This window comes from Carettochelys insculpta, chromosome 1 (assembly GCF_033958435.1).
Source record: "Carettochelys insculpta isolate YL-2023 chromosome 1, ASM3395843v1, whole genome shotgun sequence".
Taxonomy (NCBI): domain Eukaryota; kingdom Metazoa; phylum Chordata; order Testudines; family Carettochelyidae; genus Carettochelys; species Carettochelys insculpta.
The window spans coordinates 341,476,747-341,498,663 of record NC_134137.1 but is presented as its reverse complement, the minus strand read 5'-3'; the positions used below and the strand labels follow the sequence as shown (position 1 = coordinate 341,498,663).

General features: G+C 46.0%; 1 protein-coding gene across 5 annotated transcripts in view; it reads right to left on the bottom strand.

Annotated features, from left to right (window-relative positions):
• MLC1 (modulator of VRAC current 1) overlaps positions 1 to 21,917 on the bottom strand; it is a 49,965-nt gene that overhangs the window by 25,826 nt on the left and 2,222 nt on the right. For 2 of the 5 annotated variants that reach the window (XM_075015619.1, XM_075015627.1), the window contains exons 2-4: positions 17,373 to 17,462; positions 7,451 to 7,504; positions 7,267 to 7,368 (exon numbers count right to left, since the gene is read on the bottom strand). In XM_075015619.1, the coding sequence (XP_074871720.1) occupies positions 7,267 to 7,368; positions 7,451 to 7,504; positions 17,373 to 17,462 (246 nt within the window). The remainder of the gene's footprint in view (positions 1 to 7,266; positions 7,369 to 7,450; positions 7,505 to 17,372; positions 17,463 to 21,917) is intronic. The other 3 variants (XM_075015644.1, XM_075015636.1, XM_075015652.1) reach the window with 3 other exon arrangements.

Sequence of the window (21,917 nt, the reverse complement as noted above, 5' to 3'; positions counted from 1 at the left end):
CAGGGGGATGGAGGGGTAATTGGCACTGCTGGGTCGCTCACAGGGATCTCCAGTGCAGCTGCCACTGATGCCTCTGCTTGCCTCTGCCATGGGTGACAAACACCTCTGAGCAAAGCCCAACCACAGAGCTCGCCTCAGGTGGGCTCCCCACTACACTGGCAGCACATGCCGCAGGGAAGAGGCAGAGCATGCTGCTGCTGCCTGACAGGCGGGCAAGGAGCTGGTGCTGGGTCTTGTGCAGATCAGCTGCTGTGTCCACACGCAGCTGCTCCTGGCCATGTGAGAACGCTGTCTGCCTTGAACCAGCAGCAGTGCCAGTTCCTGGGATGCCAAGCAGGGCTAGAGCTGAAGCTCTAGCCAAGAGAGCAGGTGTGTCATGGAGCGTCGCCTGCAGGGAACTGGCTCACCAGTGCCTCCCAGCTCAATGTGGAGGGCTGACATGCAAACTGATATTTCCAGCTTAAGAGCATATCCACAGGTACAGCATATTCCTTTTTGATCATTTGCTCTCCAACCCAGGTGTGAAAGTAAATTAAAATATCTAACTGATACTGCCCTAGAGGGATGTTAACAATTAGGGTTGGGAAACACTATTTACTACCACTTATTACATGAGTAGTAAGCATATAGACACACCTGGCTATGGCTACGCTAGTGAGTTTTTTTCGACAAAACCAGTGTTTGTCAACAAAACTCACTGCCCGTCCACACACAAAATGTGTTTCGTTGACAGACTATTGACAAAACTCAGCACTTCTGCTGACAACCTTTTGCCTCTCCCAGATGAAGAAGAGCACATTTGTCAACAGATCCTGTGGACAAAAAAGTTGTATGGGCATTCCAGGGGTTCTCCTGTCTACAGACAGGGATTCCAGGACACGGGGCAGCCCTGTCTGCTGTGCTTCCAGTCAGCTGTTTTGCTGAGAGAGCAGCTGAGCAGTCCAGCCACTCTGTCAATAGAGCAGATCGCTCTTTTGAACGGCTTTTGTGTATGGCTGTACTCTGTCAATAGAAGTTTTGTCAGAAAATCTCTTCTGACAGAAACGTCTCTCAACAGATGCTTCTAGTGTAGCCGCAGCCAATTATGTTTAGAGCCCTAATTCTACAAAATGTCTTTAAAATCATGTGGAGCAGATGGGGCCTACATCCTCTGGGCAAAAATATCTTATGCTGACATCATGGGGGCAGACTTCATCCTAAAATGAGTTTAAACTAACTCATTCAATACAATTAAACATTAATGATTATTTTAAAAATTCTGTTAAATTCTGAACAATTCATATCTAAATAGCAAATGATGTGTGATCTTGAAATCTTGGCTAACTTCCCCCTTTTACATGTGCAGTGCATAGTGGGATATGATACTCTGCCTGTGTTTTCATCATGTTGCTTATAAAGTCTTGATTTTGCAAAAGGAAAAGGAAGCTTGTGGCATTCCTGCTGTGAAGGACAATATACATTTGAAGAAAGAAAATTGAAATTAAATGTGAAATAAAATTGGCATAATTAAAGTGAGGTTGGAAGGGCTTAAAAAAAGGAAAATTTAAGATGAAAAAACAAGAATTTCAAACTGAATGGACTTAATTATTTGCAAGTATAACACGTTTGGCTGGGTTCCCTTTATGTCTCTTTTGCAATGAGAAATTCACCAACAGCAAAAGCAATCTCAAGAGGTATTTTCTCCAAAAACATGCAACTTTTGTCCAGCAGTATCCAGCTGGAGATGCCAGAAAAAACAAGCCGTGGAGGAGCTGCTACACAAAGCAGAGCAAATTAACAACATGTTTGCTAAATGGGTGAAATCACCAAGTGACATAACGGTCATTAGCGTTGTGGCAGCTCAAGAGAAATGAGGAATGCAGTTCATGGATTGTGAATATATAAAAGAGTGTTTTATCAAAGTATCAGAGCGGCTGTGCAGTGATTTCTAAAACAAAAACAAAATTGTTCAGAAAATTAGAGATCTGCCATTGTCTGCAAAGACACTGAGGGATAGAACTCTAAAAATGGCCACAGATATCACCAGCAAGCAGATTAAGGACATTAATACACCCTGGGGCTTCTCTCAAGCTTGTGATGAGTCGAGTGATATTGATGACATTGTACAAGTTGCCCTTCTTGGCAGGTACGTGAATTCTGAAGGGCCGCAAGAGGAGCTTATTCAGTTGCTGAGTCTCAAAGGCCAAACAAGGGGAGAAGATATTTTTCAGCTGTTGACTGCCTAAAAATGAAAGAAATAAACAACAGCCACATCATCTCAGTCATGACGGACGGGGCAACAAATATGAGAGGGGAACACCAGAGGTTTGTCTCTCTGATGCAGAAAATGCTGGATCAGAAGGTGATATCGTTTCACTGCATAATTAATCAAGAACCACTCTGTGCACAAACATTTCCACCTGAGATCACAGGAGAGATGACCCTGGTAATGCAGGTCATCAACAAAATAATGACAAAAGGCTTGAATCACCAGCCGCTCTGCATACTTCTTGAAGAGGTTAGCTGTCAACATTCCAACCTTCTCCAGCACAACAAGATACAGTGGCTTTCCAAGGGAAATGTGCTTATGCATTTTCATAGAATCATAGAATCATCGGGCTGAAAGGGACCTCAGGAGTCATCAAGTCCAGCCCCCTGCTTCAAGCAGGATCAACCCCAACTAAGTTATCACAGCCAGGAGTTTGTCGAGCCAGGACTTAAAAACCTTTAGGGATGGAGAATCCATCAACCTCTCTAGGCAACACACTGCAGTGCTTCACCACTCTCCTGGTGAAATAGTTCTTCCTAATATCCAAACTACTCTTCTGTAACTTCAGACCCTTGCTCCTTGTTTTGTCATCTGTAACCACTGAGAACAGTTTCTCTCCCTCTTTAGAGCTGCACTTCAGGAAGTTGAAGGCTGCTATTAAATCACCCCTCTGTCTTCTTTTCTGCAAACTAAATAAGCCCAAATCCCTCAACCTTTCCTCACAGGTCATGTGCTCCAGTGTTAATCATTTTTGTTGCCCTGCACTGAACCTGCTCCAGCACATCCACATCCTTTCTATCCTGGGGGGCCCCAAACTGGACACAAAGCTTCAGATGTAGCCTCACCAGTGCTGAATAGAAGAGAACAACCACTTCTCTAGATCTGCTCAAAATGCTCCTCCTATTGCACCCCAATATGCTATTAGCCTTCTTGGCTACAAGGGCACACTGTTTACTCATATCCAGCCTTTCATCCACCATAATCCCTAGGTCCATTTCCACTGTACTGCTGCTGAGCCAGTCAGTCCCCAGCTTATAACAATGCTTGGGATTCTTCTGCCCCAGGTGCAAGACTCTACACTTCTCCTTGTTGAACCGCATCAGATTTCTTTCGGTCCAATCCTCCAATTTATCCAGGACACTCTGGATCTTATCTCTACCCTCCAATGTATCTACCTCTCCCCCTAGTTTAGTGTCATCAGCAAACTTGCTGAGGGTGCAATCCAGGCCCTCATCCAGGTCACTAATAAAGATGTTGAATAACACCGGCCCCAGAACTGAGCCTTGAGGCACTCCATTTGAAACTGACCACCATCCAGATACTGAGGCACTGACCACTATACATTTGGCCTGACCATCAAGCCAGCTTTGCATCCATCTTATAGTCCATGGATCCAACCCATATTTTTTAACTTATGGCAAGAATGTTTTGCAGCCTGCGTGGAAGAAGTGAATATGCAGAGTTGACTGATCCTATGCGGCTACAGAAATTTCACTTCATGGTGGACAGCACCTCACATTTAAATGGCCTTAACACAAAGCTACAAGTAAAGAGAAACAGCTCTCTCCCTTTCAGAAGAGGTGCTATCATTTGAGTGAAAACTACTATTGTTTTTGAGAGGCATTGAGACAGGTTTGCTGGTTCATTTCCCATCACTGAAGCAATTCCAAAAGGCAACAAAGAATGACCTTAATATTGCAAACCTAAAAAATGTGACGCTAGAAGTTCAGGAAGACTTTGCAGGGCAATTTTAGGCATTTAGAAAGGAAAAGGCAACTTTGTCATATGTGTTGAATCTCCTTCAACCTGATACCTCTGCAATGAACTTTTCAGCATTCACAGGAGTTGAACAAGCAGAACTGGAACTGGCATTGGTAGATCTGCAGAACAAAGACATCTAGAAAGGCAGAAATCTACCCTGGCACTTCAACACAGATGTACTGAAATGATTGCACTTAAAAACCAAGTAGGTAACCATCTGTCCGGTTTTCCCTGGGACAGTCCCATATATTAGTCATCAGGCAGGTGTCCCTACTTTTTTAACAAAGGGGCTAATTGTCTCATATTCACTCCCCCCTGAGCTGCCCTTCCCCCAAGTCAGTGCAGCTGCACAGCTGCAGGTAAAATCAACCAGACACTGGCCAGACACCATGACGTACTGCCTGGCAGGTGCACAGGCAGCAGCAGGAGAGGGAGCCAGCTGCCTCTGCAGCTAAGGAGCCTCTCATTCCCTGTCAGGCAGCTGCCCTCTGTAGCTGGGAAGATCCCCACAGCAGGGCAGTAGCCCTGTTGCCAGTGCCCCAAGGAATAGGACAGCCAGGGAGCCATGCACAAGGGATGGCAGCCCCATTCCCAGGGCCCCATATTGTGGGACAGCCGGGGAGCTCTGTTCCCAGAACCTGAGCCATGGGGCAACCAGGAGCCTCACACATGTGACAGCCGCCCTCCACAGCCAGGGAGCCCCTGTCCCTCTGGCAGGATGGCAGCCCTGTTGCCAGCACCTAGAGGTGTGGGGAGGCCAGGGAGCTCCTACACAGGGTGTCAGCCCTGTTCCCTGAGCCCTGAGGTGCGGAGCAGCCGGGAGCTGCACACATGGAATAGCCGCTTTCCACAGCCAGGGAGTGCCTCCCATCAGCAGGGTGGCAGCCCTGTTGTTGGCACCCCAAGGCATGGGACAGATGGGGAGCCACAGCCATCCCTCATCCCCCCCACAGCTGGACAGTGCCCCCCCAGTTGGCAGCAGCCCCTGCAGGGCCACCACCCCTGGAGCTGGGAAGCTCCCCTGTGGGGTGGTAGTTAGTTCCCAACAGCCCACAGCATGGAACAGCCAGGGCACCTTTGGAGTGGGACAGCTTAGGAGCCCCCTGGCTCCTTCTCTGGGGGGAAGCAGCCCCATTTGTAGTGCCCCTTTGCTTGGGGCAGTCAGGGAGCCCCTGGTGTGGGGCAGTCAACCCCTTTCTCTGCCAGACAGCATTCCTGCTGCCCCAAGGCTAGGCACCTCACTGGTCTGCAGGCTTTAGCCTCCATTGCTGGTGGTTCCTGTGCCTGCAGTCCCCATCCCTGAGTTCCCCGGCCCCCACTGGGAAGCTGCAGCCCCTATGCCCATGGGCACCACTGTGGGGCAGGAGACCCCATGTCCGGAGCCCCACTGCGGGGCAGCAGCTGGGAGTGGCAGGACTTAATCCTGCATTCTCAGTGTGCTCCCTGTGGAGGAGAAGCCTCTGGAGCCCATAGGGGAGAGTCAGGGCTGGAAGCATCACATACTGGAGGACAGCAAAATGACGACAAGGCAGGCACTTCTAAAGAGCAGTAACTACTTAACTGTAAATATATTTTAATTCTTCTAACCTACTAGTTATAATCATGCGGTATGTGTTTTTAATGGGTGCTCAGTAAATGTTATTTTGAACATTTGTATGGCATTGGCCCGATGGATTATGAGCAATTTTACCAGGTGTCCCATATTTGGCATAAGGAAATACAGTCACTCTGAAAACAAGACCAAATTGTGTTTGAAGTTTGGAATTCTTTACTGGATGCCTATAGCAACATGAAGAGAGAAGCATTTGGTAGCCTGTCCATCTTTGGAGCTACTTACCTGTGAGAGCAAGTGTTTTCAAATATGAATTTCATGAAAAGCAAACTGAGAAACCAACTGAATGAAGGAAGTCTACAGTCTTGCTTGAAAATGAAAACAAGAGCCTACTCTCCAAACATTAAATGACTCTCCAAAGAAACTCTGCAGCAGAATTTGCACTAAAATATTGGCAAGCTGAAAACTATCAGTATACTTAGGATGCTGAAAATAATTAAATGTCCCATTTCATTGATATGAATTCACATTAGTAGTGTGATTTTCTGAAAATATCAATAAGCTGAAAACTTTTTATGAGTATGTTTAGGATGCTAAAAATAATTAAATGTCCTGTTTCATGTACATGAATTCACATTAACAGTGTATTTGTTTGGAAAGACATAACTTGTTTCTATATGCTCACTAGATTTGACAAGTGGAAGCACTGCAGCTCTTGAAGTATTGATTTTGTAACCGCATTTGAAAAAATGGCTCTTCTTGCTATTTTGGTTGCAGACCCCTGCCCTTGTGGTACTGCTGCCAACAGTCTCCAATTAGAGTACTCTGGACACAAATACACTCTGGGTGAATGCAGTGGAATGCTTACGTACAAAATCATTTCAAGAAAACTAGGGCTATAGGTCAAAATTTGCAATTATAGGTGTCTAAATTTAAGCACATAAAGTGGTCTGATTTTCAAAAGTTTTAAACTAAATATTCAAAATTAGCATTAACTGTACCTCTGAAAATCAGAACAAATATTTAGGTCTTTGAATATGGATTTTCACTCACCATCAAATAAGGGACATGACAGACTAATTATAGCACTGCCAATATTCATAATTGACCCTAGCCACAGCCAAGCTCTCAGCATACCCGTCTCCCCAGGGCCCTGAGTGAGCGCTCATCCCCCTCCATCCTCCCATGTAGGGCCATGGGGATGACAGGCACAGTTCTCAGCCTCACTCCAAGCCATGCGAGGGCTGACAGCAGCAAGAGGGTGCGAAGCCTCAGTCAGAAGAAGTGGGGTAGGGGGTTAGCCTCCCAAAGGAGAAGCCTCCCCTGCTACCCATGAGCCTACATCTATCAGACACTCCCCTCCTACCATGTAGAAAGATTATTGGGTGTTGCCTATTAAAATCAGTGACTCCTATACTTTCCATTTATCTCCGTTGCCAGCACAAGGAGTGGAAGTAGGTTCTCCTACTCCTGGCTAGCAAATGCTTATTGATCTGGTCTAAGAAATATACTCTTTCGATCTTGTGTATGAATTGGAGCATTACAGCCTGAATTTATGAATCTCTTACAGGAGTAGATGGGTGAGGTTCCGTGTCCTGCAAAGAGATCAGACTACATGATCAAGACAGTCCATTCCGGCTTTAAGTCTATAAATCTATGAGAAAGACAAATATAGAGTTGGCTGATAATTTTTTTCATAACTCACATTTATTGCCGATGGATTAAGGACAAGTTTGCATCCAAACCAAATTAAACACGTTGTTGTTATAGCAAATGTAGAAACAAACAGAATCTGAAAATTGGGTATCTGTAAAACAATTGCAAAAAAAATGTTTTTCAAATAATTAAAGAATGAAAAATTAATAATCAACTAAGCTCTAAGCACTTACCACATTAACTTTGTTTCTTGCTATAGCAAAACTCACAACTGCTGAAGGAATACACTAGAAAAAATAAATGAAGCAAAAGATTATTAGAATAGTTACTAAACAAAGCATAAAATTATGTTAATAAGAATGGGATACATGTTTATTAGAGGGCACGGTACATATGATGCTAGTTTTTCTTTATTTTGCATTAGAAAGTGAATAATAGGAGGAAAAAAGGAGAAAGGAAAAAATCTTAAGCATATTAAAATAATATAAAGAGCCGAGCAAACAAAGAAAAAGATGGAAATTCAGAACAAAAGCTGCCACCCTTGTCTCAAACTCAACAAGTGTGGGCTGTATTTTAATATTGCAGGGGACTCAGAGAAGTAATGAACTACAGTCTCTCACACTGTTACGTATATGCTACAATGGCTAGGCTTTCTGTGAAAACAGCAGTCTTTCGGGGGAAATTTCATGCCTTTGTTAGTTTAAATTAATTCAAGCTGGCCTAAAGTTATAAAGCAGATAAAAGAAACCCTGGGCCCTTAGCATTGTTTTAAAGAGACAAAGCCAAAGTTTGTGACACCTAAAAATCCTTGAAGAATTCCACTGGTATTGCTAAAATTTCTACCTCACCATCAACCTCAGCCTGAGCCTGTTCACACAAAAGTTCCACTTCTTGGACACTACAGTGCAAATGAAAGATGGTCACAAACACCACCCTATGCTAGAAACCTACTGACAGCTATTCTAGCTACATGCTTCTAGCTTCCATCCAGGACACACCTATTGTCTATAGCCAGGGTGAATAAAAAAATATGATTTTTAAAATAAAAAAATTGGATCTATTTTATTTATTTAAATCAGTTTTTTTTATTTTTTGAAATCATTAATAAAATACTAAATGTTAAATATAAAAATAAGTTACAATTAAATCTAATCACAAACATGCTACACATACACTTACAGTCTCATAAAAATGAATTAATGACTCTATTGTGTCCAGCCTAACTGCTAGAGGTTGAACATCTCTAATCCATCACTCTCTTGTAATCCAGCGTTTTAGTTAACTGGATGACCAATTATCATGGGCATGGCCAAGTTTCCCATGGTGCCATAAAGTTTGTTTACAGCCATCAGTTCTGACTTTCAGTGCTCTGTGCTGTTATTTAGCTCTAATTTACCCCAAATATCTTCTAAGAGCCCTGTAATCAGTGAAAGTGTTGGTAATGCTGCTAGACAGTATTTACCCTCTGTGGTCCACCAAATTCTCTCATCTGGCACCAACTAGGTCGTGAGGATGACGGATTACCAAGATTCAACCTGTAATACTAACTACTAGCTCTTGCTTCTTGAAAGTTTTGGGCTTTCAATTTCTGTTTCTCAGTAGACTATAAATTAATCTTTTTAAAACAAAGACGAAAGCTGGATAGGATTGTTTTTGTTCTGTACTTATGTGGTGTTGAACCTTGGCCAAGCATGGCAGAAGAGTTAGTTAAGACATTGTCTTAAGACAGAGAGACAAATGACAATACATTGGAAAGGACGGAGGCAGCACAGACAGTTGTATGCAATGGACTAGAAAGGAAAGGGGAAGATATTGTTCAATACACACACAGCCTCCTACATTCCCCCACAAAAACTCATGGCTTCTAGGTGTAAAAGGGACCCTACTTGGGAATATTTTGGAGAAATTTGTTTTCTGTGTAAAAAAGGCAAACATGTCAAGTGTAAGCAGTGCAAGAAGAAGATGCAGGGCCTAATTACCAGAATGAAACATAAGGAAAACTGTTTATTGGGAAAAGATTATGAGAATATGCCTGAATGGATCAACTTGTTAGTACAGTAAGCCCTCGAAATACGCAGCTTCAAGTTGTGCATAACTCACTTTAATGCGACTTAAGCACAACTTGAAAGCTGTGCTGCAACCCCCATGCAACTCAGGGTTTTACTGTAACTTAAATAATTCACTTTGTAATGTATCATTCTTCAAGACACTCGTTATGCCGTTTAGTGTAAGTGTAATTTGACAGGAAATATCCTAATCTGTTTGCCATGTTGGATGTTGCTAGAAAAAAAAAGTTTAGCTTAGGAAATCCTTATGACTTGTTTAGTTAACTAGGTTTAGAATCTATCACTCAAGTGTAGAACACAGAAAACTGCAATAAGAGAAATCTAGAGTTGCCAGTTCCCACTGTAATTTTCTTATTTTATATTACATGACACATGCCCCATATTTTGGGACATAATGGCCACAGACCATAATGGTGATACCATAAGACTATTCCCTATTTTATTTCAGCATAACTCAGCTTTTCCAAGGGAATCCCACCCTATATTTGTTTTACCAAAAAACAGATGTCCCAGTGAATTCAATACAGCTTACTTGAAAAGTAAATGCATTCTAAGGACAAGCAGTCTTATCTCTTTAGTAACTTGATTTAGATAAACGATTTTTGGTTATTTAAATCCGTTATTTAAATAACCTTGATTTAAATCAATCCACCTTGTCTACAGCCAAGTCCTAAGATACAACTGTATGTGCACCAATGCTTCAGACAGAGACAAGCAGCTATAAGATCTTTTTAAGCATTCTTAAATCACAAATATACAGCTGGGGAAGTGAAGAAACAGATTGACAGAGCCACATGAGTACCTAGAAGTCGGCTACTACAGAACAGGCGCAACAAGGAAACTAACCAAATACCACTGGTTATCACCTAGTGCCGCCCCCACCTCATTCCCCAGCTAAAACCCCTCCAGTGGATCACTGACAATTTACAACCTATCCTGGAAAACAAACCCTCTCTTTCACCTTGGGAGACAGGCCAGTCCTCTCCAACAAACAGCCCCACTGCTTGAAGCAAATACTCACCAGTAGCCCCACACCACACCACAAAAACACTAACCCAGGAACTTGTCCCTGCAACAAACCCCATTCCCAACTCTATACATAATACAAGCAACTCCATCACAAGACCTAATCACATAAGCCACACCTTCAGGGCTCATCCACTTGCACATATACTAATGCATGATATACGTCATGTGCTAGCAATGCCCCTCTGCAATGTATATCGGCTGAACTGGACAGTTTCTGTGCCAAAGGATAAATGGACACAAATCAGATATAAAGAAAGATCACATACCTAAACCAATAGAACACTTCAACATCCCTGGACACTCAGTAATGGATTTAAAAGTAGCCATCCTTCTACAAAATACCCTTCAAAACCAGATTACAAAGAAAAACAACAAAGCTGCAATTCATTTGCAAATTTAATGCAATTAAATTAGGACTGAATAAGGACTTAGAATGGTAATCTCACTACAAAAGCAATTTCCCCTCTCTTGGGAGTGAGCCATGTACACCCTGACTGATTTTGCCTGGTTAACACTGGTCCTATACTTGATGAGTATCTCCTTTTTGATGACTATATATATAGCCATCCCTGCCTTTGTATTTCCACTCCTATGCATCAGATGAAGTGGGCTTTACCCATTAAAGCTGATGCACAAATAAGTGTGTTAGTCTTTAAGTTCCCACACAACCCCTCATTGTTGTAATAGCAGATTAATGTCTCTCAGGCACTTAATTTATAATTGATACCTTGGCAAAAGACAGGGAAACATTTGAAAGGAAGAAAAATGATTAAATGAGTGACAGCAACAACAATCACTGCCTCTCACTCAGGTTAACATTAACACAGTGCTTCTCACTGAAGTTAGTGGGAGTTTGCCATTGATTTCAATGGCAGCAGGATCATTCCCAATTTGTAACATGTTGGTAAAGACTTCATACTCTCTGATGCATGAGCACTTGCTGCAAGAGGTAAAGTGAACCTTAGAGTATTTTTGTGTTTTTCTACTTGCACTCTCTAGCCACATCCACACTAGCAAGTTCTGCCTGACTAGCTGGGGCTCTTCCAAAAGAACACGTGGTGTGTCCACACACAAAATACGCTCTTCCAAATTCCTTCCAGAAGAACGTGGCGACTCTTCCGGAGTCCTCACTCTGCTCCTCAACCAGGAAGAGTGCCTTCTTCAGGAAGCATCAAACAGAAGAAAGTGTATGTAGATGCTCCACAACCCCTTCTTCTGAAAAAGCAGTCCTCCATGGCATCAGCAAACCTGCACACAGAGAAACCCCTTCCAGCACCAGTGGGGCTTTATGGTCTCTGCCTCCATCTGCCCTTAAAGCTGCAAGGACCCAGAAACCTCGTGGAAGGAAGCTGAGAGCATGGAGGCAGCAGGCACGTGCACCTCTACCATACATGCTCTTCAGGCACCCCTGCAGCAACCAAAGGTACCATAGCCAGCAGCCAGCTACCCTGGAACATCCAGGACACCCCCAGGGAGCTGGTGGAGGGCAGCCAGGAGCCTGCCTGAGGCACAAAGCACAGGGCCCCCTCATGGACAAAGCCAGAGTTCCAGGACCTCCTGGGGCTCTGGCTGGAGGAGGAGGTCCTGTGGAACACAACTGGACACCATCAGAATGCCTATGCATTTCCCAGGCTGGCCACCGGACTGGTCACCCAAGGCCTCCCAGCCCAGGCCCTGGAGCAAGTCCAGTGTAAAGTAAAAGAACTCCGGCAGGGGTACATGAGGGCCTGGGACGGTGCCAGGCAGTTAGGGCAGGCCCCAGCCACCTGTCCATATTACAGGGAGCTCCAGGAGCTTCTCATGGGTGCTCCATGGGTGCTCCAGCACCCCACCCCGCAGCACCCTGGACACCGCAGCCCCAGAGCCCCCAGCAACACCAGAGAGGGAGCCAGAGACAGGTGAGAACCAGCCCAGACCCAACAGCCAGGCCAGCGCACCAGACCCAGAGTTGGAGGTCCTGTCTGGGGATGAGTCATCTAAGGGGTCCCTGGTCCTCAAGGTGCCCTCAGCCTCCTCCAGCCAGGGCTCCCTGAGCTGGCCATCCCCTGACCTCTTCAAGGGACTCTCCAGTAAGTGTGTGGCATGTTGCATACCCTGGGATGAGGGGAAGAGGAGCCCTCCCCCCGGGCACTCAGGCGACAGCCCAACCCCACACAACCCACCCTGGAGCATGCCCCTGGCAAGTGGGCACACCCGCAGATGACACCAAGCACCCGCCCCAGTGGACAGCATCACAAGCTGCACAAGTTTGGGGGGACCTGAGGAGGCCAAGCTGCTCCCAGCTAACCTGCCACCCAAGAAGGCACTCCCCCATGCCTAGACACTCCTCCCACACCCCCTAACCCATTCCCCGGCAGGGCCCACCAATGCCAGCACTGTCCCCAGGGTGTGGTGGTGGCCATATGCAGCACAGGACAGAGGGCAGGGAAAACATGTCACCACCACGGAAGCGTGCCAGTCCCTCGAGTCATGGATGGGGCAGCTGCCCACAGGGGGCATGGTGACCAGGGCCAGGATGGGGGACTAACCCACCCCGCATCTCTTACAGCTGTGGCATCTGAGGGTCCAGAGAGCCCCCAGCACACCCCTGGGGCTGGCCAGTCACATGCAGGACAGCAGGCAAAGGAGTCCCGGTATGAGGGCCAGACCTGCCCCACCACCTGCACCCAGCAGGCCTGCATCTTGAGGGTCTGATGCCATGGCTGGGACAAGGAAGCTGCTGCCTACACAGTCACCATCCACCACCAGAGCATCCTGGTGGAGCAGCGGTTGGCACTGGAGGAAGCTGCACTGGTCTGGCGGCGGGAGACCTATGCGGAGATGCTGGGCCTGCTGCACACAGTGTGCGCGGCCCTCATGGCCCTGATGGCCCAGTCTTCTGTCCCCCCACCTGCCCAGGCACCTGCCCCTACAGCTGCCCCTGTAGCCACCCGCCCCAAAGCCCCTGAGGCCCTCGCCACCCACCTCCTGTGCAACCTGTTACCCACCGCCCTCTGGAGTCTTGTAGCCTGGCTCCTGGCCAGAGCGTGGCCTGCCAAGGCAGGTACCCCCGCGTGAGGCAACCCCCTACCAAGGCTGAGCCCCCCACTGGGGTTGAGCCCACAGTCCCACTCCCCCACTCCTTCCTCCCCATGTTCCCAGCCCTCTCCATGCCCTGACGGGGAACCAGCACCCAGGGCGAGAGCCGCCAGGGCTCATGTCCCTCCATCCTTCCCTGGAATAATCCCAGCCCCCTGGCCACATCCCCAAGCCCCATCCAAGTTGAGATGCCCCCTGCAAGACATATAGTTACCCCTCCCCATCATGAATGAGTGCAGGGAAGAGGTTAATTTCTTCCTGTTGGAACTTGAGCCCAGGTGAGCCAATGGGAGTGGAGTGACTATTTTGAACTGAGAAGAATTGCAGTTTAAGGGTTCTTCTGTCTGCTGGGGAGTCAGAGAGAGGATGGAGGGAGAAGGATGTCTCCTAGACAACTGAAATGAATCCCATAAATATCCCGGCCATTTCAAAATCAGCCATAGAGATGTTAGTAAAAGGAAAAAGTCTAGTTAGACGTGATCTGGTTATGTTTATTTTAAATTTGGTTGGACTGGCAATCTCTGTTTTCTTGTTGCCTTGTTTTGTTGTTTTGCTGCTCTGGTTTTGTTGTTGTTTCTTTGACTTGATATTTTCACTTTGTAACTGTGAAGCTGAATCCCAGGGAAATATTTTCTCTGCATGCTACCCCATGATTTATTGTCTCTTGTTTTGTGAATAAATTACTGGTTTTAAGCAATTGATATGATACCTGTATCCTGACAACTGTCTGTGAGTGTGTATGCCTTGGGCTAGAAAGCCAGCTACTAAATTTCAGTTGTTGTTCTGAGCTCTCTCCAAAGGGTGGGTTAAGATCTTGGGGGTACCCCCGCCGAAAGATATTCCCAGATATGTCTTCTTGAGTTAAGGGGCGGTTTTGTTTTACTAGAGTGGTGGCAGCATAACCTCCAGAGTCTAGGGAATCTGTGACCTTGGGAAGTTTTAATGTAAAGCCTGTCTATAGGCAAGGTGTTTTAAGTTTTTGCAGGCTCCCACTTACTGCACTTGGTGCGCCAGAGTGGAACCCCCTTCAGATATGTAAATAGTTAAATTCACAGCTTTAAGTTTCTGAGGATGCTGTTTATTGTTATTGTAGCTTATTTTATCATTTACATAAAGTGCACTTTCTGCAGCACCCACGTGTTCCCTGTTATTGGAGGCGGGGTTATGGGGTGTGCCCAGGTGGGGGTCACTCCAGCCCATGGGTGAAGGCCTCCTGGAGGGCTTCCCAAATGCAGACCTGTTGCAGTAGACCTGGCCGTTAGGGGCCATTGCAGGCTGCTCAAATCCAGGGCTGGCCTCAGCCATTCAGCCCTGGGGAAACATGTCCTTCCTGGCCTCGACCAGATTGTGGAGGGCACAGCAGACCCCCATGACCTGGGGAACATTCTCCACCCCAATGTCGAGGTGTTTCAGAAGGCACCAAAATTTCACTTTTAGGCAGCCAAAGGCACGCTACTTGGGGTAGCATGCTCATGTGAGCCGCCAACTGAAGACGTCCTGGGATGGGGTGAGGTGGCCTGCATATGGCTGCATATGCCAGGGCTGCAGGAAGTATGCCAGGTCACCCGCCATGCAGAGGGACATGGCGACAACACAATGGTATGCTCCCCTGGAGGGATGTAAGTTCCGGCTTCCATCCTCTGGGACAGGGCATAGTTCTGGAAGACATGCACTTCATGCACCTAGCCCGGCCAGCCCACATAGATGTCCAGGAAGTGACCTCAATGGTCCACAAATGCCTGGAGCACAAAAGAGTGATATCCCTTGTGGATGATGTAGCACCCAGTGCTGTGGTCCAGGGCCATGATGGCGATGTTTGTGAACCCCATGATGGCTGTATCCAGGTCCCCGATGCGCACGAGCCTCAGGAGTAGCACCCAGTTGATGGCTTGGATGATCTGCAGGAAACAGAGAGCAGGCAGGCTCATGAGCATGAACAAGGGTGCCCCTCCGTCCTCCAGGGCCATCTCCCTGGCCCTCTCCCCGGCCCCTTCCCCCAGCCCCCTCCACAGCCCTCCCTCTATCCCCCCGCAGGCCCTCTGGGACCACCCCCCAGGCCACCCCTCCAGCAGGGGGCCTGGTGGGGGAGGGACATCACAGTTCCCCTGGGCCGGGGCCTCCCCTCCTCTCTGCCCCACCCCCTCACACCCCCAACCCCAGTCCCTGAGGGTCCCCCTTGCCCAGCAGCCCCCTGCCCCCAACCCAACTTAAGCCAGGCCAGCAAGTGGAGTGTGCCTTACCTGGAGAACGACAGCCCCTACGGTGGACTTGCCCACCCTGAACTGCTGCCTGATGGAGCAGTAGCTGTCTGAGGTGGTGAATTTCCAAATGACGATAGCCACGCATTTCTCCACTGAGAGGGCTGGACACATCTGGGTGTCCTGCCATCAGAGGACAGGAACAAGCCAGCTGCATAGCTCTATGATTGTGTCCCTCCTCATCCTAAAGTTCTGCAGCCAGAGCATGTCTTCCCACTGGGACCACCCAGCCCCACCAGTCAGTGCTTGAGGGATGGGTCCAGACCTGTCAGATGGCCCTTGGAGGGGGACGGCATGGGCTGTGCTGGGTTGGGGCTCCCAAGGTCATGTCTCCAGCACCACAAAAGACAAAGGACAGCTGCCAGCAGGGTAACTAGCAGACATACCAGGGCGACCCTGTGGGTTCACAGCTGATATGGCTCTCAAGGGTTAGGGTCAGAACCAGGCATGGGCTCAGCTTAGCTTCACTGTACACAGCTCAGCAAGCCTCAGCAGCATGTGCAGGGAGGGGCTGTTTGGGAGGGGCCCTTTAAGGCAGTGCATGGCCAGCGCTCCCAAAAGGGCTTTCCAGCCATGCTACCCCGTCCACACCGTTTCCTAGGCTGCTCTTTTGAAAGAGCGCATGTGGTTTTGTGAACACACTCTTCCAGAAGAAAGCCTGGCTCTTTCTGACCACTTTTTAGGTATAGAGGAGATCTTCTGGAAGACAATCTTCCAGAAGAGATTGCCTGCAAGATTGTCTTCTGGAAGATCACTGTAGTGTAGACATGGCCTCTGAATCACAACCCTTCCCTGAGCTATTTCTCCAGTCAGCTACACTGCCCCTTACTCAGAACAAAAGTATCAGTCATGCCCTAAATTAGAGACATGATCAGTATTTATGTCACCAAAAATAACAAGGACACAGTAGAGTATTTCAGTGCACAAAGGAATCTGAGCTAACTTAATTATGCCCACAGAGATTTAAAATGGAGTTGACACATGCCAGAGGAAAAAATGACAATGTATGTTTATAGCTTAACCGGATCTGTTCTGTCAACTTTATGCTTTAAGTTTCAAACAGGTGTCTCTTGCAAAATTTTGAAAAGATGAAAAAATTACCACAAAAGTGGAACAACATCATAAAAATCCCATCTTTGATCTCCAATAGTTAGTGTCGAATTTTTACAGATTTTACTAAGAAAGTAATACTATTTATAGAACTCCTTTCATTCTGTTAACATTTAGATAGCTTGGTAATGTGAACCTTATAAAATTGCAAGAAAGCAAGCAAGAAAGAAAAGATTGGATTAGGGGAAGAGAGACAGAAAAAGACATAATGAAATCCACCCACGACAATAACATCTCCCCACCAGATACAAATATACAGTGAGGAACTACAAGGGAATCTTAACTGAAATTTCCTCCCTAGAAGTTTCTCTGCAGCAGGAGACAATTTATAATATAATTGCATCCCATACTGAAAAATTATAACTTTTGCTAAGAAACAAGGCAGCTATTTAAAAATTCTTTGTGAAAACCCTTTAGTTTTAGCGTAGAGCCAAAGCCTATATACGGAGCATGTTGGTGCGGGGGGGTGGGGGGGAATATAAAGTTGGATAAAATGATGACATGAGTGAGGAAAGGTTGAACATGAAGAAGAGAGTTAGATAATATGTTCATAAATTTATTTATTATATAGTGTAAATCCTCAAACAGATACATAATTAATTAAGAATGCTTACTGAACCAGCTGCACAACGTAAATAATCCATTTCAGATGGAAAAACATTTCCCAGATAAAGTGAAAATCCAGAAATAATAAGAAGGCAAGTCTGTAATGCAACAATGATATAAATTAGTATCACAAACATATTTAAAAAGCAAATGGACAGAGAAAAAACAGTAATTCCCTTCAAAATAATGCACTTTTGAACTTTTAATAACACACTCTTTATATGACTCATAGGGCTTGTCGATACTACCACCTTCCTTTGAAGGAAGGATGGTAATTAAGGTGTTGGGAGTTTACTAATGAAGTGCTGCGGCGCATACGCAGCACTTCATTAAGCAAATTCCTCCCTGTGGCAACTTCGAAGTTTTAAAATTCGAAGTACTGGCATGCATTAAAATTTTGAGGAGTAAAGGGACTTTGAAGTTGCCCCAGAACTTCAAAGTACCAGCTGGTAAGCCACAGCTAGACATGTGCCAATACTTCGAAGTTTCAAACTTCAAAGTTGCCGCAGGGGTGGAATTTTCTTAATGAAGTGCTGCGCATGCACAGCAGCACTTCATTAGTAAACTCCCAACACCCTAATAAGTATCCTTCCTTCGAAGGAAGGTGGTAGTGTAGACAAGCCCATAATGAAGCAAAATGTCAAAAAGGTACAGGTCTAAAGAACATGTTTTGCTGGCTGTTAAAACAATACTGGATTGTACAGGCACATCTGAGCTAAGTGTTGTGTAATGACTTGGTAAATATATAAAGAAGCACTTAACTGAATTTTGAAGTGAAATAGCTTGATGTTAAAAATTAACCTTTTTGGACCAAAATGTCAAAAGAGTCTCAAGTTAGCCTCTAAATTTATGCTCATAGAATTATACTGGACTGCTTTTTTTGGCATACACTTTTGAGCACCTGGGTTTTTACATTGTTCCAAATCTTGTCTGTGCAGGTCAGAAATTCTAAGGCTGAGTGTTGGATTATGAAAAAACATTACAGGTATAAAGCTGACCAATCATAAATGTAAAGTCTAATTTCACTTTTGGCTTTTTCTGTTATGTTTATACTAAGGCCCTCACACATATATTATAGATTTAAAAATGTGTGAATCACTGTCACATCTTTGGAAGAATTATAGTTTCACCATGTACTCATTTATTACAGGGAAGAGTCCAAACTATTATTTATATGCACATGCACAAGTATTAATTGTTATAGCCAATCTGGCCTTTGCACTCTATGCAGAATTAAAGTCAATATGACTTTTATGTATACACTGAGTTTATCAATACACCGATGAAAGGACTGGTTTCTTACCTTTCTCCACCATACAACTTTTTTTCTTGTTTGCAGTTTGACCTTTACCCAATGAGAGCAACAGGGAAAGCTCACAAGAGCAGTTCCTGGCATGGCTGATATCCCAGTCAGGTGGGAAGAGGAATGCTGCATGTGGAGCTGCTTCTTCCCCCTGCCAAACTAGCTGGATCTGGCCCAAGAATGTTGGGGCTCCTCCCACACACACTGCAGTGGGAAGCCAGTGCTGGTGCTTCAACCTTGCAGAGGGAGACCGGGAGGGACTGAGCTGGAGCTTCTTGCTATGGGGAGGAGCGCTGAGCCTGCAGCCCACCTGGAAGGCAGTCAGGTTCACAGACTGGAGTGCATTTAATGAAGGTTTATGAATGGCTGGTGATGGGACTCTGGATGGGGAAGGCTATGAGTAACTAGAGAATTATTCCCAGATGTCTGTCTGTTTGTTCTTATCAAAATTGTCCAGGTCTAACTCACCAACATATGAGGAGTTGGGAAGAAATTTTCCTGCAGGCCAGATATGCAAAAACCCTGGGAGGGATCCAAGGGGTAAGGAGAGGAGAGCGTTCACCTTCCTCTTTAACATGGGATCCAGGTCACTTGCAGGTTTAAACTAGGGTAAATAGTGGATTATCTGTAATTTGAATTCTTTAAATCATGATTTGAGGACTCCAGAATTCAGCTATATGTTATAGGTTTATTACAGGGCTGAGTGGGCAAGGTTTTGTGACCTGAAATGTTCAAGAAATCAAACAACATGACCATGATGGTCTCTTCTGGCCTTAAAGTCTACATATGACAATAAACAACACTAAATTATTTTATTGATCCATTTGCCTCCCTTCTCCAACAGTTCAACTCATTCTTCCGTGAACTAGCACAATTATATTCAAATTCTCTAGTAGTATGGTTTTCCTTTTGTTAATCAAAGAAGTTTGTTAACCAGAATCCTCAAACAAGTAATGTGAGGAGATGGCAGGAAACAGAACAATTTACATTTTAGCAAACACGAATGGGGGAAGAAAGAGAATGGAGCCTCCTTCATCACCAGACTCCATGTCACTTTCCTCACTGTGCAGACTGACATTGTTCTGAGGACAACAAGAAGTCCTGTGGCACCTTATAGACTAACAGATATTTTGGAGTATAAGCTTTTGTGGGCAAAGACCCGCTTCATCAGATGCATGAGTGGGGGGGGCGTTCAGAAGGCATTTATGTCTCTTTAAACACCCCTCTGAAACCACCCCCCCACTCATGCATCTGATGAAGCGGGTCTTTGCCCAAGAAAGCTTATGCTCCAGAATATCTGTTAGTCTACAAGATGCCACAGGACTTCTTGTTGTTCTCGAAGATACAGACTAACACAGCTACCTCTCTGATTGTTCTGAGGAGTAATCCTCAGAAGAATCATTTTTAAAGGTTCACTGGACTATAAAAGAAAGGTACAGAAAAGCCAAAGTGGTGCCTTTTATCAAAGAAGACAAAGGCCCTATCACCTTTGGGCCCCTGGGAGACTGTGTCTACACTAGCAAGTGTTGTCAGATGCTACCAGCGTGGTGCTCTGCTCTCTCCAATGTTGGTATCTCTTGGCTGCGTGCGTGTGTTCCCTCTGTGCGCTGCCCCAGCTCTGCAGATAGCTGACACAGCAGACCCGAAGAGAACCCCCAGTGACCACAGAGTCTAGTAAGGTGCGAAGGCACGTTGGCCAGGTTTATTGCCGTATTGGACACAATAGTAGTTCCCTGTAGACTTCTTAGTCTAAGTCAGGGCATACTACAAATATGCACCCACGGTCAATGGACTCGACTCAGTCAGTGGCAGGACTTTCCACTGCCCCCTCGGCCGGACCCAGACCACACCCCAGGAGTACATTCTTATACACAGGTACAAACAATTTACACATCACTCCTGACGTATTGGGGTACAACCCTTCTACGTAGTCAGGTGCCGCCTCTCACCTTGTATATGTTGGTTCGAACAAAACAACTCTATCCATCATATTACCCTTTTGCCCCTGTCATTGGGATGGGTCGGCCTGTTCTTTCTTATCTGTGGAATGTTCCAGGGTAGGGTGTTCTGGTACCATGTTCCCACTTCAATATGCTAGGTAGATATGTTTATGCAACATCAACCCTCTTCTTGCCAGCTTCTGTGACCAATGTGTTCCTTTAGCTCACAGCTGAACTTTGCTTTCTGTTAGCAAAGTCTTGACCATTACTTTGGTTCAGGCCTAAGGCCTCATACTGGGCCTGTACTTACTACAGCAAGTTCTTTAGAAAAAAAATGGGCCTTTTCCAAAAGAACCTACAGAGAGCCTGCACACAAAATGCAGTCTTTCAATCTGAAATCAAAAGAACGCAGCACTTTTTCTGGAGGCCCTCTTCCTCTTCCAGATGAGAAAGAGAGCCTTTTTCCGAAAGATTCTTTCAGAAGAAAACCTGTGTACATGCCCCGGGGTCCGTTTTTTGAAAGAGCAGTCCTAATGGCACCAGCTATTTTGATTCCGGGACCGTTCTTTCTAAAGAGAGAGGGCTGTGTGGACACTCTCTATCGAAAGAGCAGATCAATATTTTGATCTGCTTTTTTATGTGCAGATGCACTCTTTTGAAAGAAGTTTTTTCAGAAAGAATCTGCCGGAAGAACTTCTTTTGAAGAATCACTGTAGTGTAGACGTATCTGGAGAGATCCTAACCATGGAAAGAGTCAGGCCACGTCTACACAGCAGCATTATTCTGAAATAAGATACTCCGGAAGAGATATTACAGAATACCATATTTTGAAATAAATGCTGCTACAAATAGTCCCTGACTTACAAACGGGTTATGTTCCGAACACCTGGTCGTAATTGATTCGGTTGTAAATTGGAAATACCATTATACTGTAATCCCTCGCATACCTTGAATTTCACGTAAGTCGGGGAAGGCTTGGTTTGGGGCCCTGGGAGGGGTTGGAGCTGGAACCCCACAAGCTAGAGGTTGGGAGCCCCGGACACAGGTTGAAGCTGGAGCCCCACATGCTGGGGAATGTGAGCTGGGGCTGTGGGGAATTGAGGGGGGGTTGAACGGGTTGAACTGGGGCAGTGGGGTTACTGGGGGGGGGATAGAGCCTCAAGCACCTGCAGCGGCTGACAGCTGGACCCCCACGCACGCTGGCAGCTGACAGTCCAGCATATGCCAGGGGGTGTCAGCTGGAGACAGGGAGGGGTTGAGCTAGGCAGAGGGGGGATTGAATTGGGGTGAACTGGGGCAGGGGTGGGTTG